Source organism: Schistocerca gregaria, chromosome 2 (assembly GCF_023897955.1).
Source record: "Schistocerca gregaria isolate iqSchGreg1 chromosome 2, iqSchGreg1.2, whole genome shotgun sequence".
Lineage (NCBI taxonomy): Eukaryota > Metazoa > Arthropoda > Insecta > Orthoptera > Acrididae > Schistocerca > Schistocerca gregaria.
In genome coordinates this window covers 142372430-142390512 of record NC_064921.1, presented here as the reverse complement: position 1 = coordinate 142390512, position 18083 = coordinate 142372430, and the positions used below count along the sequence as shown (strand labels likewise).

The window sequence follows — 18083 nt, the reverse complement described above, 5'->3', positions numbered from 1 at the left end:
TCAGATTTGTCCTTAGCTTCCATGCACTTCCTATTCATTTTATCCCTAGGTGACTTCTATTTCAGTATCCCCGAATTTCCGTGAATATTTTTGTACTTCTTATGTAGACCAAATAATTTCTGTATTGGCCATAGCTTCTTCGCAATTACCTTTGTTGTATGTTACTTTTTCTTTCCGTCTTCTTTGTATACCCCCCACAACTGTCCTTACCTCTATAAACGAAGTTACTACTGAGCCATGCATTGAATTTTCCTGCCAAGTTTCTTATACGTCAGCCTATTCTTCAACATCACTAAATTGTGATCTGGATCTTTATCTTCTCCTTAGTATGATTTACAGTCCAATACTTGATTTCGAAATATTCGCCTAAAGCATGCTCTGGCCCGAGTCTTCGTATGAAAAACTGAGAAGGCAAATCCACATATATTTTGCAATGTACCAGAGCTCGATGACAGAGAAGGGCAGGAATACGACAGAGAGACACCAATGTAGCGGACTAAATGGTACGGAAGATCTCGAAAGAAGGGCGGAAGAGAAGGATGAAGAGGTTCTGGGGTAGAAACCGCGCTTCACGAGTGCCCAACTGAAGGAAAAGAAGAACATTTCTCACGCTCTAATGCGTGAAGAGAGATTCGCTATGCCATTTGCTATGCCATTTGTTTCAGGATGCCTACCCTAAAAACTGCAGTGATGATTTACTTCAAATATATGCTTCTACAAGGCAGCTACAGCTATAATGGATATTTAAGTGGTTGATAGCGCGGTTCCGGAGCATACACATACTTCATGAAATCACATTTGTAAGATATTGTTGTATGTCACCTCCGCTATCACATTACTATTTTCTTTTTGGACGAAGTTTCCTGAAGTCTCCGCAGATAGCTATGTCGTGACTTGTTGGTTCATTATTTCTTTGAGGCAGACATGTTGTAATAAGCGGGTGTCGATGAAAAAGTGAGAGACAATGAGATATTCAGTTCGTTGAAGCTGTGTTCTGTGACCTTGTGATACAACCAGATTCTCCACCGCCGCATTTGGACTGCAGTCTCTGTACAGTCCCTTTGTTAAAGAGTCACGGAATCACGAGTACTCCACATCACGCAGTGGCGAGCCTTATAAAAGCTCTGCAGCAGATGCTCACCTCAGCACTTCCATCACCATGAGGGCAACAGTGGCAGCTCTTCTCCTGTGTCTTGTGGTGAGTAGTAAGGACTGAGACCTTATCTAAATATGTGCTCTACGTATCTTTACTCGTACTTACTTCCACATCCACTTACAAACACTGAATGCTTCAAAAGTACCACAATTTTCCACCTGTAGCAAGCCATTCTCGAATCTAAGGTTTGGATAGTGTTTGAAAATTTTTGTCGGTTCTTTAAGCGACTTCATATTAGTTCCAGACGTGCAAATACAGACAGTTGTGAGATTGTACCAAATTCATCAACTTAGTGTGTATCGGTTTTGAACTATACATGCATAATATCAGTAAATAATCTGCATCCTATTTCTTACTGGATCAAGATATGCGAGGGTAACAGCCAAAATCCGTGTCTGAGCATCCACACGTTATGACTGGTGGATTTCAAAAATCGTAAAACATCATTCCAATAAGTTTCTAGATTATATTAGTACAAAGTACAGAAGAATTAAGATGGTGGGTTTAATGCTAAAGCATCCAACGTACCCCTCAACCACTTGATTACAAGGCACGTAACATCCACCCACTCATGAATAACTGTCAGCGAGATTTATCTTTGACATATTGTTCAACTGGTGTTTCCCATTGGTTTGAAAGTCGGTTATATCGTCAAAGCGTTAACACTTCACGTAAATTTCTGCACTTTGTCGTTCTGCAGTGGCTTCGATTTCATAACACGCAATCTCATCACCAGTGATGATTTGTCGGACAAGATAACCGTCCACGAGTTTCGTTTCAAGCTAGTCACGGCAGGTGCCCAGACACCGTTGCTTTCGTTCATGAGTCAAGACGTATGGGACAAACCATGTACTCACTTTCCTTCTCTTCAGGACATTCTGAAGAATGCCTTAAACACATAGAGATGTTGCTCCATTGCGATTTCTGACACAACAGTGATTACACCGTACGGCCGCACGTCGACTATTCACTTGACACCGCCTATTTACCTGCTTAAACTGACTCCTCGAATGTATGTCTGTGTTTTTTAGTTGTTCGGGTTGCCACTGTTGTTACTGGGCTGATTCGCTTATACGCCAGCAATAAAATCAGTCTCGGTACTTTCTACATTGTCGGTGAATTAAAAAAATGCCATCAGATTTTCTTCCTCGAGTATAGCTGGTACTCCATTTCTAATGCTTCTAATGGTCTTGTACCTGCGTATCTACATCTTTTATGAAAGATTACAGGATATTTGTTATCATCTGTTTGCAGCATACGTCTGTCGCAGGTTGTCACTCCATCAGAGAGGTTGAAATTTCTCTAGTTCTGCAAGTACAACATAAGTAAACCCTTTACAAGACCCTATTTTGAAGTGATATTATTGGGTTAATCCTTATTCTTCACTCATGTTGTGGTAATAATCAAAGTAGTGCAACTCTGACGACACACAGCTAAATATGAGAATTCAACAAACAGCGATTAATCACGAATATAAAAATTAGATTCATCATGAATCAAAACCCTAAAATATTGCTATAGAGTAATTGAACAACAATGTAGCACATGTTACACAACAGCATTATTTAATATACTAGAAGCTCGTTACCATGAGTAGTTCGCTTGCTTATTTATTCCACTCTGACAGTAGACAGCAAGGGAAATCAAATCTTATATACTGACGGGGAAAACCGCATCACCAAAAACTAAATAATAGCGAGTATTGAATTTCAGGAATAGATTTGCCGAGGTAACATAGATAAATCATTAACATTGCAATAGCACACGTTAACGTAAATGCCAGATAAGGTATTTCAAATATCAAATGTTGGGACATCAATAAGCGATGTAACGGTCAGATTGTTGAATGCAAGCAAGCAAACACGAATGCATTGTCTTGTACAAATGACAGATGTCAGTTTCTGGGATGGGGTTGCACCCCTGTTGCACTTGGTAGGTCAATACAAGGACGGATAATGCTGTTTGTGGAAGGCGCCAGAGTTTCCAACCGATGATGTCCCAAGGCACATGTGGACACTGTAGAGAGTAGTGGGTTACAACAGCAATATGTGGACAGCGTTATCCTTTTGGTAAAAGCTGTTTATGGATGGGAGCACTGCAGGTCGAATCACCAACCTGATGTGCATACTTCCAATCAGGGTGTGTGGGAGGACCACGAGACTGCTGGTGGTGCCATACAGAGTGGCACTCCACACAAGACCATAAATCCAGTCTTAGGTCCCGTGTGTCTAGCCCGCCAATAGATAGGTTGCAGGCACTCGGATGGTCTCCAAAACACAGCCATCACTGGCACTGAGGCGCAGCCAGCTTTCATCACAGATCACAACAAACTTTTGCCTTGTCCCCTTGCGGGCTCTCGCTTTACAACACTGACGTCGCAAATGGCGGTGGTTTAGGGTCAGTCGAGTGGACGCTACAGAGGGCCTGCCACAGACCCGTCCTTGAATTAACCAATTTATAACAGTTCTTTTCATCATTGTGGAGGCAACTTCTGCTCACATTGCTGCTGCCGATGCAGTACGATGTGCCTGAGCTAGACATCGAGCACGATGGTCTTCCCTAGCGGTAGTACCATACGGCTCCTTGGAAACCAATCTTCTTGCTACTGACATTCTCGCGACCATCGCTGCAAGAAATCATGTACAGTGTCCACACCCCTGTCAAGTCTTTCTGCAATATCACGTAAGCAACATCCAGCTTCTCGAAGCTCTTTTAAACGTCCTTGTTCACACTCAGTGACGTGTTTCTGGCGAAACACAAATAATGGCATGGTACCAACCCAAATTGACATCAGTGCATACATTTCTTTATGATTACTTGAAGTAATCATCAATAATCGTTGAACATGTTCATTCACTCAGTTTCTGTAATAAAACAGTAAGACTGATTTCTAATTTGTGTAAGTGTAACAAGATGCATCTGATGATACAGTCCTAACAGTCACAAGTCATGATTTCTGCGATTCATTGTCTTTGTTTCAAAACTACATTAGCTGAATCTTAATCTTCATTCAGAAGGAGTACCACTTAATTTCCATCTTCATATATGATGTGCTTTACAATATGACATTCTACTACAGGTATCAGCATGCCGCAGCCAAGAGACTCCACCTGGCCCTCCTGGACCAACTGAAGGGCCACAGCCAACTGGTCCACCAGGGCCACCAACCGAAGGTCCTGATCCAACTGGTCAACCAACCGGAGGTCCTGAACCAACTGGACCACCAGGTCCACCAACTGGAGGTCCTGAACCAACTGGAGAGCCCCAACCAACTGGAGGGCCACAACCAACTGGTGAACCTCAGCCTACTGGAGGTCCTCAACCTACTGGACCACCAGGGCCGCCTGGCCTTTTCTAGCCTGATGTTTTCTAGTGATGCAAGATTATCGCACCTGGAAACGTTAAAGGATTTCAGCTTTCACTTTTATAGTTGACCTTAACTGCGTTAATTGATGGAAGTGTTCTTATGTGTCATAAAAATCAATTGTGATTAAACCAGCAATGAAAAAGCTCCATTAACGTTTTATTTACTGTGTTCTGTATATGCAACAGGTTCTCCAAAAATATGCTACCAATATGTAAATATTATTACATGAGTTACTATCAGATCATACCTCATGAAATTCTTTACCACATGATTTGCAGTTCCAGAAGATGCTGTATGTTGCCGAAGGAGTCGGTGTTACCGACTAAGTGCACTTCACGAATGGATATGAGCAAATTTATCTTCAGGAAACACTCTTGCCATTTATAAAAAGCCCTCTTCACATTGTACTGATATATAACCTTTGAACGATATTCAGGCTTTGATGTTCTGTAATACAACATGTGACCTGAGATGATTTCTTTGAAATCTATTTTCTCCTCCTTCAGTTACATGTTTTTTCCTGTTTTTATTATGGGAAATGGTACACATATATAATTAGTTCGATAGTGTGAGTCTTCAATTTCATGGGTCTTCTTTTATTTAATTAATATGTTGCCTTCTAATAAAAATATTTATCTGGGATTCCCGTAGATCCTAGCATATCTCCCAGAACGAATATTAACCGCACCTCAAACCTAGCATATCTCCCAGAACGAATATTAACCGCAACTCAGTGTAACTTCAGCAGTAGCAATGACAGAATGGATGGGAACGATCCTCTTTTTGACTGCTCTTACGTGGTGCAACCATTTACAAGGAACATGTCGCTAATGAGAAATTAAGCTCTATTTATCAAGATATAAATAGTAATCAATTTGAGTAGATGACTCTTCTCAGTATTGTTTTAGGGTACCATCACCAATAAAATAGAAGTCACTAAACTTAATCATACCGATATGACCATACGGTTCAGTTTGAAGCAGAATTGCTATGTGGATGCTAGAACATTAAATGTAAAAGATTAAATAGGAAAGAAAATTAACTGCAAATCATTAAGGAAATAACGAGCAGATGCATTTTCTTTATAGTCGAAATATTCTTGAAGGCTCTCTAGACAATATGCAGCTCTGAGTAATACACAGCCATCCATTTCAAATTGGGTAAACTGAAATATTTTTGAAAGTCTAAAGAAGAACTATGTGTTTGCTGATTAAACTTCAGTAAGAAATTCTTCAACCATGATGTTCCAAATTATTTGAGGTTGGTTTTTCCAAAAATTTCCGAACTAGCCTTTCGTTATGTATATGAGAATACTCTACTGCCCATTCATATGTAGGTGCAAGATATTAGCACTACATAAACTTAACGCGTGTCCACATATTTAGAGGCTCACTTTTTCTCGCATAGCGTACTTTAATGTGACATGGAAGGGACCAATCTTAAGCACAAGTAATACATTATTATACTGCACTCTTTCAGGAGACCCGAACCCTGCTATGCCAGCCATGTCAAATTAATGGACATTTTATATTGTGCTGCCTGGCCTGTAACGATAATGTTGTATACAGTGATGATGAGTTGGTTTGAGGCATGTTCTCAAAAGAAATTCAACGCAATGGTAGTTATTCTTCAGATAATCCTTTTTTAATCTCCTTTTTTATAACTAGAAGAATTAAAACAATGATAAAATGCGTCAATTGACAGCCAGTACAAATACCACAAATTTTACGTTATTATCGCTAGTACTTAATTTGAGAGTGTACCTTATATAGCGAAAGATAATATTTGTGGGAAATGATGTTTGAATTATTAACAACACTTCATGAATGCTTTGCCTGTCTTGCTTCTGAAAGTATTTATTTTTCCTCGCATCACTCCTCCTTCTCTCGTTGTTTATGAATGACATATTATTGATTACGTGATTTCGATAGAACATGACACCTAATAATATTCGCTTTGGTGCATATGACACTAGAATGGTATACTCCAAAGCGTATAATGTGCTCTGCCTAGAAACCTTGAACCATTATATGAATTATATTTAAACGGACCAGACACTTGGTTCGAATACAATAGGTACCAACGACCAAAGCATGTATATGCGCTTAATTACTCCTATTAAATATTGTCATGGGCATTGTAAAGTAGATTTTCAGAAACTGCTCTGACTCTGAGTTTCTAAACAAGTGTCTCCAAAGGATTACACGGAATCAGAATTAGAGAGTGAAGAACGTGATTTTTACCAGATTTCTGATCCTAATATACTTGAAACTTTTTTTGCAGAGAACGTCGTAGTTGATATGATCTTATACCTCATTAAAGCTAGGAGCGTTGTCCTCAGTATAACAAAAAACTGTTGTTGTGTTGTTACTGATTACGTCCATGAACGCTTGATCTTCATACAGAAGCTGATTTCAGGCATATAATAAGTGTATATTATTCTTGAGGCTCGCCATTTAAAACTGAAAAATTTGACTGCTGTTCCACGTTCGCCAACTTTACGAAGATCTATCACAGATGGATTCTTACATATTTCCAACTAATATTTTATCAGAAGCCTGTGTATATATACTTTCGCCAACTGTAGGAACATGTAAGACAGATGATTTCTTGTATATTTCAAGCTAATATTTTACGAGAAGCTTGTGTATACATAACTGTTAGATAACAAATTAAAAATACCGTACTTGGAATACAGCTAAACAAAAACTAAGTATATTATTTTGAGAAGAAAGTCTCTACTATTTCAGTTCACTAGAAGCACAAAAATTACATTTTCATTATTACCTAAGTCCAGGGAACGTTAATGACAGCGATTTCGAAGATATTAGGGAAATTGTGGGTACTAAGGGAAAGGCATCAATGAATAATAATATAACGAGGAAAATGTCATTCGTTTATAGCACACAAATAGGGAGTAGCTGGTACTACACAAACCAGCATATCAACGCATACAAATTTATACACTGCCAAAATTGTACAACATTGTGCTTTGGGATAGGTACTCGGAGTACCTAGTCAGTAGTACGCTACAATAATAGAATCAAATCTTGTGTATCAGATGTTTCGCACAAAATCCGACCACACACTGAAAAGTCCGCAACTTTTATGAGGTTCAAGAAAAGAGAAACGAGATAGCTCGGACTGTCAGGAAATAATTGATCGTGCACATCACTGAGAAAATGTTCTCGGACTTTGAATTAGATCATTACGTTTGGACAAACTAAAAAAAAAATACAACATTCATCTCAGCAGCGGTGAACGAGCATCTCATCACAGACGTGATCTATCGTTACGGAGGAAAAGGAAGGATGAGACACCGGGAAAAGTTTTGCTACGTTTATCATAAGAATCAGATCTCATCACACACGTGATCTCTCGTTACGAAGGAAAGGGAAGGATGAGACACCGGGAAAAGTTTTGCTACGTTTGTCATAAGAATCAGATCTCAACAAAAAATTTTCGTTGTTATAAAATCTCTGCAGACAGTCCATGTAAAGCAAATGTACGTTGGTAGTATTGTAGATTTAGAAAACATCTACATCTACATCTGCGTGACTACTCTGTAATTCACGCTTAAGTGGGTGGTAAAGGATTTTTCGAACCACCTTCAGAATATTTATCTACCGATCAACTCTTTAACAGCATGTGGGAAACATGAACACTAACATCTTTCTGTACGAGCTCAGATATCTGTTATTCTATCATGATGATTATTGCTCCCTAAGTATGCTGGCGATAGTAAAAAAGGTTTCACACTCAGAGGAGAAAACTAGTCATTGTCATTTCGTTATAAAATCTCACTGCAACGAAAACCCCTTTTGTCTTAATGACCACCAAACTTATTATCATATCCGTGACAGTCTTTCTCCTGTCTTCCGATAGTAGAAAGCTGCCCTTCTTCATGCTTATCTGTCGGGTAAGGATCCCATACAGAACAAAAATAGTCCACCAAAGGACGAACAAGCACAGTGAAGGCCGTGTCTTTAGTAGAACTGTTACAAGCTTTCTGTCAATAAAACGTAGTTTTTGGTTTGCCCAAATAAATGGCTCTGCTAGTGCTTAACGACAACGGATGCACTGTTATCCTCGTGCCCCTGACACGCCTTATATACCCTTAACTGCTAGTGCTGCCACCCGCCAACTGTGCGTGGCTACTGAGTTGATGTCAAAGCATTGATGGCGATAACACAGATAGTAGTGTATGGAAGAGCGAGTATATGAATTGGCAAATGCAAAACACCGCATCGCTACTAAGAATACACTATCTAATCAAAAGTTTCTGGACATTCATCAGTGGACATTTATGTGCGGGGTCTTGCCATCTTGACGTCTTGGACTCTACTGTCATTCAGGTATCTGACATTCTGGCGAGGAATGGAAGCCGCTCTTCCTCAAGAGTCGCAACCAGTGAAAATAGTGAAGCTGGACGCTGGAGTGTGGAGCGACCTCGATGTTCTGAATCATGTCAAAGTTGTTCCATTGGATACAGGTCGGAAGTCTTCGCACGCCAGTCCATTTCAGAAATACTACTGTCTTTTAAGCCGGACCATCTCCTCCAAACTGAATCTCTACTGTACACAGTAAACGATGCTTTAAAGTGTGTTCATATGATGCCACATCCAACCTTTTCCTAAGCGTAATATTGGTACCAGAAGTGCAACCACAAAAAATGCGACCACACTGTAATACCATCTGCTCTGTGCTTCACCGTTGACACACGATGGTAGGTAACTTCATTCAGTATTTCGCCACATACAAATCTTCCATCATTTTGCAAGAAGGCTCTTTACGTGTATAATATACATACACATTATGACTTCTGAACACTATTAAGGTAAATACATTGTTTGTTCTCTATTAAAATCTTTCATTTGCCAACTATGCCTATCAGTAGTTAGTGCCTTCAGTAGTTAGAATCTTTTATTTAGCTGGCAGTATTGGCGCTCGTTGTATTACAGTAGTTCGAGTAACGAAGATTTTTGTGATAAGTGATTCATGAAAGGTAAAGGTTATTGTTAGTTAAGGCCACTCTTTCGTAGGGATTATTGAAAGTCAGACTGCGTTGCACGAAAATATTGTCTGTCACTTTAGTGATGATCAGTATAAGTAAAGAGAAATCTGTCTATCGACGTCCAGTTTTGCTCAGCTGTTTGAAGATCAAATAACGTAGAAGTTTACCAGCAGAGTCACTTATAATTTTTCTATGGGGAAGTTACAATACGCTCAAATATTGCAGCATGATTCATCGTTCCAGACCACCTGTTTCCAGTCATCAACTATCCAGCAGAGTCGCTCTATATCGCACCACAAATGTGTGGGTTATGAGGTGCTGCTCTGACATTGCACCCCATCCGTTTAAATTCCCTACTGGAAGTCACTGCACTTGCTCAACTGCTGGTAGCGGTTTTCAACTCACGAGTGAATCCTTGCCTCGATTTCAGGCACTTTTGCAATGCTCAGAGTCCAGCTTGGAGTCAGTTTACATGTGGCCGTTTCTTCGCGTTTCCACTTCAACGTCACGTCAAAATTAGTCGATTTGGGCGCTTTATTTGGGCGTAACTGTTACTGAGGGATTCGTTACGCAGGTGACGTCTGATGCTTGGTCCACATTTGAAGTGACTGACCTCTCCTGACCCACTCATTCTGCTGTCTGAATGCTTTTGATCAGGTACTATATCTCGCCTGTGCTTATGTAGAATATATAACCGTGTGAAAACAGGAAACAGTTATCTGTAGCGGACATATCCAGAAATGTTCACTCCCTATAAAGTCTCCTGCGAAAGATGTTTATTCTGTCCAGTCCAACATAGTAAGCGAGAAATTGGAAACTGAGTTTTGATTTCCTGTCGATGACGGGGTCACTACTAACATAGCTATGAGGAAGAGAACTGGACGAGTACTATTGAGAATCAGTCTAACAGCATTTGCCTTGCGAGTGTCAGGGATCCACAAGAAGCGATATCTTGACGGTCAGAGGTTATTTGAACTTCCGTCCTCTTTAATACGAGTCTAGTAATATCTTATCCCTCTCATAGGCTACCTTGCATAAGAGCATCGACACGTTATTTTCTCAAGAACGAGAATCCATGTATACAACATCGCTTACGATTCCTAAAACTTAAAATGGTTAAAAAATGGTTCAAATGGCTCTGAGCACTATGGGACTTAACATCTGAGGTCATCAGTCCCTTAGAACTTAAAACTAATTAAACATAACGAACCTAAGGACATCACACACATCCATGCCCGAGGCAGGATTCAAACCTGCGACCGTAACGGTTGCGCGGTTCCAGACTGAAACGCCTAAAACCGCTCCGCCACAGCGGGCGGCCCTAAAACTTAAGGTATGCGTCATGTAACCATGATCTCCTTTTATATAAGCCATCTAGATTCCTATTTATTATTAATTGTGAGTAATTTAGATCGACTAGCAATTCAGCCGCGGGGATAAGTTATGAAATGGAAGAATGAGCTAACTACACGAAAGTTACGGTAGTGTAACACTATAAGTAATGCTACCTAAGGGTGTTTCACAAGTCATATTACACACTTCAAGAGCTTTTAGAAGGGACTTAGCAGATCTCGTTTTACATAGGAATCAATGTCTGGAAACGGCCGATTACCATGTTAGAAGGAAAATAAGAGTTACTCAGATGCACTTCATCAGAGTTCTCACTGCTTTGATGTGGCCCCACCACAAATTCCTCTAATGTGTGAAGCTCTCCATCTCAGACTAGCACTTGCAACCTACGGCCACAGTTATTTTCTTGGTGTATGCCAGTCTCTGACTTCCTGTCTTCCTCTACAGTTCTTACCATCTACAGCTCGCTATAATACTATTGATTCCTTTTAACACATCCTGTAATACTTTTTCACTTTCACTGAAGACAGTAATGGTATCAGCGCATCTTATCATTGTTATACCTTCACCTTGAGTTTTAATCCCGCTCTTGGGCCTACCTTTTATTTCCGTCATTTCTTCTTCGCTGTACAGATCGAAAAGTAGGGGCGAATGACTACATCCTGTCTTACACCCATTTTATAGGAATATGTGTACTTCTTTCTTGGTCTTCCAGTCTTATTGTTCCCTCATAGTTTTTGTACATACTGTATATTACCCCTCCTTTCCAATAGTTCACTCATATTTTTCTCAGAATTTTGAACATTTTGTACCATGTTACAATGTTTAACGCTTTTCTCAGGTCAACAGATCCTGTGAACGTGTTTTGATTTTCCTTCAGCCTTGCTACCATCATTAGCTGCAACATCAGAATGCCTCTCAGGTTTATTTGCCTTTCCTAAACCCAAACCGATCGTCGTATAACATATCCTCATTTCCTTTTCTATTACTTATTAATCTTGTCAGTAGCATTGATGCATTAGCTGTACGGTAATTCTCCCAATTGTAGACTCTTGCTTAACAGTGATATTACGACTGCATTCTTAATGTTACCGTCTTTGATTTTAATTTCCTTGAAGATCCTTTCGGCCTCTCGGTTTGCTGAGTATCTTCTCCTTAGTATGATTTACAGTCCAATACTTGATTTCGAAATATTCGCCTAAAGCATACTCTGGCACGAGTCTTCGTATGAAAAACTGAGAAGGCAAATCCACATATATTTTGCAATGTACCAGAGATCGATGACAGAGAAGGGCATGAATACGACAGAGAGACACCAATGTAGCGGAATAAATGGTACGGAAGATCTCGAAAGAAGGGCGGAAGAGAAGGATGAAGAGGTTCTGGGGTAGAAACCGCACTTCACGAGGGCCGAACTGAAGGAAAAGAAGAACTTTTCTCACGCTCTAATGCGTGAAGAGAGATTCGTTATGCCATTTGCTGTGCACCACAAAACAAATTTCCAGAGTTATAGTTGTGGAATACGGATTAGAAGGAACGAATGACTCGAAGTAAACGTCACGACAACGAATGTGTTACAGCCTGACCACGAGCTTGGAAAGGATAAACTTGGGGTAGAAATTGTGGAGTGTCCTTACCACAGGAATCACATCAGCACTAATCATTATGGCAAACATGGAGGACATATGTCCGTATGCCTGGCCAGGGATTTTAACCACACTCTTTCCGAAGGAGTGTCCGGTCCTGAACCATTGCTACCTTACATTCCTTAACAGTTTCAGGATGCCTACCCTAAAAACTGCAGTGATGACTTACTTCAAATATATGCTTCTACAAGGCAGCTACAGCTATATTAGACATTTAAATGGTTGATAGCACGGTACCGGAGCATACACATACTTCATGAAATCACATTTGTAAGATATTGTTGTATGTCACCTCCGCTATCACATTACTATTTTCTTTTTGGACGAAGTTTCCTGAAGTCTCCGCAGATAGCTATGTCGTGACTTGTTGGTTCATTATTTCTTTAAGGCAGAAATGTAGTAACAAGCGGGTGTCGATGAAAAAGTGAGAGACAATGAGATATTCAGTTCGTCGCAGCTGTCTTCTGTGACCTTGTGATACAACCAGATTCTCCACCGTCGCATTTGGACTGCAGTCTCTGTACAGTCCCTTTGTTAAAGAGTCACGGAATCACGAGTACTCCACATCACGCAGTGGCGAGCCTTATAAAAGCTCTGCAGCAGATGCTCACCTCAGCACTTCCATCACCATGAGGGCAACAGTGGCAGCTCTTCTCCTGTGTCTTGTGGTGAGTAGTAAGGACTGAGACCTTATCTAAATATGTGCTCTACGTATCTTTACTCGTACTTACTTCCACATCCACTTACAAACACTGAATGCTTCAAAAGTACCACAATTTTCCACCTGTAGCAAGCCATTCTCGAATCTAAGGTTTGGATAGTGTTTGAAAATTTTTGTCGGTTCTTTAAGCGACTTCATATTAGTTCCAGACGTGCAAATAAAGACAGTTGTGAGATTGTACCAAATTCATCAACTTAGTGTGTATCGGTTTTGAACTATACATGCATAATATCAGTAAATAATCTGCATCCTCCTTCTTACTGGATCAATATATGCGAGGGTAACAGCCGAAATCCATGTCTGAGCATCAACACGTTGTGACTGGTGGATTTCAAAAATCGTAAAACATCATTCCAATAAGTTTCTAGATTATATTCGTACAAAGTACAGAAGAATTAAGATGGTGGGTTTAATGCTTAAAGCATCCAACGTACCCCTCAACCACTTGATTACAAGGCACGGAACATCCACACACTCATGAGTAACTGTCAGCGAGATTTATCTTTGACATATTGTTCAACTGGTGTGTCCCATTGGTTTGGAAGTTGGTTATATCGTCAAAGCGTTAACACTTCACGTAAATTTCTGCACTTTGTCGTTCTGCAGTGGCTACGATTTCATTACACGCAATCTCATCACCAGTGATGATTTGTCGGACAAGATAACCGTCCACGAGTTTCGTTTTAAGCTAGTCACGGCAGGTGCCCAGACACCGTTGCTTTCGTTCATGAGTCAAGACGTATGGGACAAACCATGTACTCACTTTCCTTCTCTTCAGGACATTCTGAAGAATGCCTTAAACACATAGAGATGTTGCTCCATTGCGATTTCTGACACAACAGTGATTACACCGTACGGCCGCATGTCGACTATTCACTTGACACCGCCTACTTACCTGCTTAAACTGACTCCTCGAATGTATGTCTATGTTTTTTAGTTGTTCGGGTTGCCACTGGTGTTACTGCGCTGATTCGCTTATACGCCAGCAATATAATCAGACTCAGAGCTTTCTGTATGGTCGGTGAATGTAGAAAAATGCCATCAGATTTTCTTCCTCGAGTATAGCTGGTACTCCATTTCTAATGCTTCTAATGGTCTTGTACCTGCGTATCTACATCTTTTATTAAAGATTACAGGATATTTGTTATCATCTGTTTGCAGCATACGTCTGTCGCCGTTTGTCACTCCATCAGAGAGGTGGAAATTTCTCTAGTTCTGCAAGTACAACATAAGTAAACCCTTTACAAGACCCTATTTGAAGTGATATTATTGGGTCAATCCTTATTCTTCACTCAGGTTGTGGTAATAATCAAAGTAGTGCAACTCTGACGATACACAGCTAAATATGAGAATTCAACAAACAGCGATTAGTCGCGAATATAAAAATTGGATTCATCATGAATCAAAACCCTAAAATATTGCTATAGAGTTATTGAACAACAATGTAGCACATGTTACGCAACAGCATTATTTAATATACTAGAAGCTCGTTACCATGAGTAGTTCGCTTGCTTATTTATTCCACTCTGACAGTAGACAGCAAGGGAAATCAAATCTTATATACTGACGGGGAAAACCGCATCACCAAGAACTAAATAATGTCGAGTAATGAATTTCAGGAATAGATTTGCCGAGGTAACATAGTTAAATCATTAACATTGCAATAGCACACGTTAACGTAAATGCCAGATAAGGTATTTCAAATATCAAATGTTGGGACATCAATAAACGATGTAACGGTCAGATTGTTGAATGCAAGCAAGCAAACACGAATGCATTGTCTTGTACAAATGACAGATGTCAGTTTCTGGGATGGGGTTGCACCCCTGTTGCACTTGGTAGGTCAATACAAGGACGGATAATGCTGTTTGTGGAAGGCGCCAGAGTTTCCAACCGATGATGTCCCAAGGCACATGTGGACACTGTAGAGAGTAGTGGGTTACAACAGCAATATGTGGACAGCGTTATCCTTTTGGTAAAAGCTGTTTATGGATGGGAGCACTGCAGGTCGAATCACCAACCTGATGTGCATACTTCCAATCAGGGTGTGTGGGAGGACCACGAGACTGCTGGTGCTGCCATACAAAGTGCCACTCCATACAAGACCATAAATCCAGTCGTAGGTCCCGTGTGTCTAGCCCGCCAATAGATAGGTTGCAGGCACTCGGATGGTCTCCAAAACACAGCCATCACTGGCACTGAGGCGAAGCCAGCTTTCATCACAGATCACAACAAACTTTTGCCTTGTCCCCTTGCGGGCTCTCGCTTTACAACACTGACGTCGCAAATGGCGGTGGTTTAGGGTCAGTCGAGTGGACGCTACAGAGGGTCTGCCGCTGACCCGACCTTGAATTAACCAATTTATAACAGTTCCTTTCATCATTGTGGTGGCAACTTCTGCTCACATTGCTGCTGCCGATGCAGTACGATGTGCCTGAGCTAGACATCGAGCACGATGGTCTTCTCTAGCGGTAGTACCATACGGCTCCTTGGAAACCAATCTTCTTGCTACTGTACATTCTCGCGACCATCGCTGCAAGAAATCATGTGCAATGTCCACACCCCTGTCAAGTCTTTATGCAATATCACTTAAGCAACATCCAGCTTCTCGAAGCTCTTTTAAACGCCCTTGTTCACACTCAGTGACGTGTTTCTCGTCAAACACAAATAATGGCATGGAACCAACCCAAATTGACATCAGTGCATACATTTCTTTATGATTACTTGAAGTAATCATCAATAATCGTTGAACATGTTCATTCACTCAGTTTCTGTAATAAAACAGTAAGACTGATTTCTAATTTGTGTAAGTGTAACAAGATGCATCTGATGATACAGTCCTAACAGTCCCAATTCATGATTTCTGTGATTCATTGTCTTTGTTTCAAAACTACATTAGCAGAATCTTAATCTTCATTCAGAAGGAATACCACTTAATTTCCATCTTCATATATGATGTGCTTTACAATATGACATTCTACTACAGGTATCAGCATGCCGCAGCCAAGAGACTCCACCTGGCCCTCCTGGACCAACTGAAGGGCCACAACCAACTGGTCCACCAGGGCCACCAACCGAAGGTCCTGATCCAACTGGTCAACCAACCGGAGGTCCTGAACCAACTGGACCACCAGGTCCACCAACTGGAGGTCCTGAACCAACTGGAGAGCCCCAACCAACTGGAGGGCCACAACCAACTGGTGAACCTCAGCCTACTGGAGGTCCTCAACCTACTGGACCACCAGGGCCGCCTGGCCTTTTCTAGCCTGGTGTTTTCTAGTGATGCAAGATTATCGCACCTGGAAACGTTAAAGGATTTCAGCTTTTACTTTTATAGTTGACCTTAACTGCGTTAATTGATGGAAGTGTTCTTATGTGTCATAAAAATCAATTGTGATTAAACCAGCAATGAAAAAGCTCCATTAACGTTTTATTTACTGTGTTCTGTATATGCAATAGGTACTCCTAAAATATGCTACCAATATGTAAAAATTCTTACAAGAGTTACTATCAGATCATACCTCATGAAATTCTTTACCACATGATTTGCAGTTCCAGAAGATGCTGTACGTTGCCTAAGGAGTTGGTGTTACCGACTACGTGCACTTCACGAATGGATATGAGCAAATTTATCTTCAGGAAACACTCTTGCCATTTATAAAAAGCCCTCTTCACATTGTACTGATATACAACCTTTGAACGATATTCAGGCTTTGATGTTCTGTAATACAACATGAGACCTGAGATGATTTCTTTGAAATCTATTTTCTCCTCCTTCAGTTCAATACTTTTTCCTCTTTTTACTATGGGAAATGCTACACATATATGATTAGTTCGATAGTGTGAATCTTCAATTCCATGAGTCTTCTTTTATTTAATTAATATGTTGCCTTCTAATTAAAATATTTATCTGGTATTTCCGTAGATCGTAGCGTATCTCCCAGAACGAATAGTAACCGCAACTCAGTGTAACTTCAGCAGTAGCAATGACAGAATGGATGGGAACGAACCTCTTTTTGACTGCTCTTACGTGGTGCAACCATTTACAAGGAACATGTTGCTAATGAGAAATTAAGCTCTATTTATCAAGATATAAATAGTAATCAATATGAGTAGATGACTCTCCTCAGTATTGTTTTAGGGTACCATCACCAATAAACTAGAAGTCACTAAACTGAATCATACCGATATGACCATACGGGGCAGAATGGCTATGTGGATGCTAGTACATTAAGTATAAAAGATTAAATAGGAAAGAAAATTGACTGCCAATCATTAAGGAAATAACGAACAGATGCATTTCCTTTACAGTCGAAATATTCTTGAAGGCTCTCTAGGCAATGTGCAGCTCTGAGTAATACACAGCCATCCATTTCAAACTTGGTAAACTGAAATATTTTTGAAAGTCTAAAGAAGAACTATGTGTTTGCTGTTTAAACTTCAGTAAGAAATTCTTCAACCATGACATTCCAAATTATTCGAGGTTGGTTTTTCCAAAAATTTCCGAACTAGCCTTTCATGATGTATATGAGAATACTCTACTGCCCATTCATATGTAGGTGCAAGATATTAGCACTACATAAACTTAACGCGTGTCCACATATTTAGAGGCTCACTTTTTCTCACATAGCATACTTTAATGTGACATGGAATGGACCAATCTTAAGCACAAGTAATACATTATTATACTGCACTCTTTCAGGAGACCCAAACCCTGCTATGCGAGCCATGTCAAATTAATGGACATTTTATAATTGCTGTCTGGCCTGTAATGATAATGTTGTATACAGTGATGATGAGTTTGTTTGAGGCACGTTCTCACAAGAGAT

At 40.3% G+C, this 18083-nt stretch overlaps 3 protein-coding genes across 12 annotated transcripts in view; 2 read left to right on the top strand and 1 right to left on the bottom strand.

The window, feature by feature from the left end:
• The window catches only part of LOC126336538 (proline-rich protein 2-like), a 479405-nt gene that overhangs the window by 174743 nt on the left and 286579 nt on the right, over positions 1-18083 (bottom strand). The gene's annotated exons all lie outside the window — the stretch shown is intronic.
• LOC126336532 (proline-rich protein 2-like) overlaps positions 1-18083 on the top strand; it is a 271653-nt gene that overhangs the window by 131804 nt on the left and 121766 nt on the right. The window lies entirely within an intron of this gene.
• On the top strand, positions 1120-16674 carry LOC126336541 (proline-rich protein 2-like). Of its 3 annotated transcripts, none has more exons than XM_050000357.1 (2): positions 1120-1198; positions 4236-4669. In XM_050000357.1, the coding sequence occupies exons 1-2, from the start codon at positions 1160-1162 to the stop codon at positions 4512-4514; spliced, it is 318 nt and encodes a 105-aa protein (XP_049856314.1). In that variant the 5' UTR covers positions 1120-1159; the 3' UTR covers positions 4515-4669. The 3 variants fall into 3 exon arrangements, with proteins under 3 accessions (XP_049856314.1, XP_049856316.1, XP_049856315.1); XM_050000359.1 differs by lacking the exon at positions 4236-4669 and adding an exon at positions 16241-16674 and having other exon boundaries at positions 1121-1198; XM_050000358.1 differs by lacking the exons at positions 1120-1198; positions 4236-4669 and adding exons at positions 13124-13201; positions 16241-16674.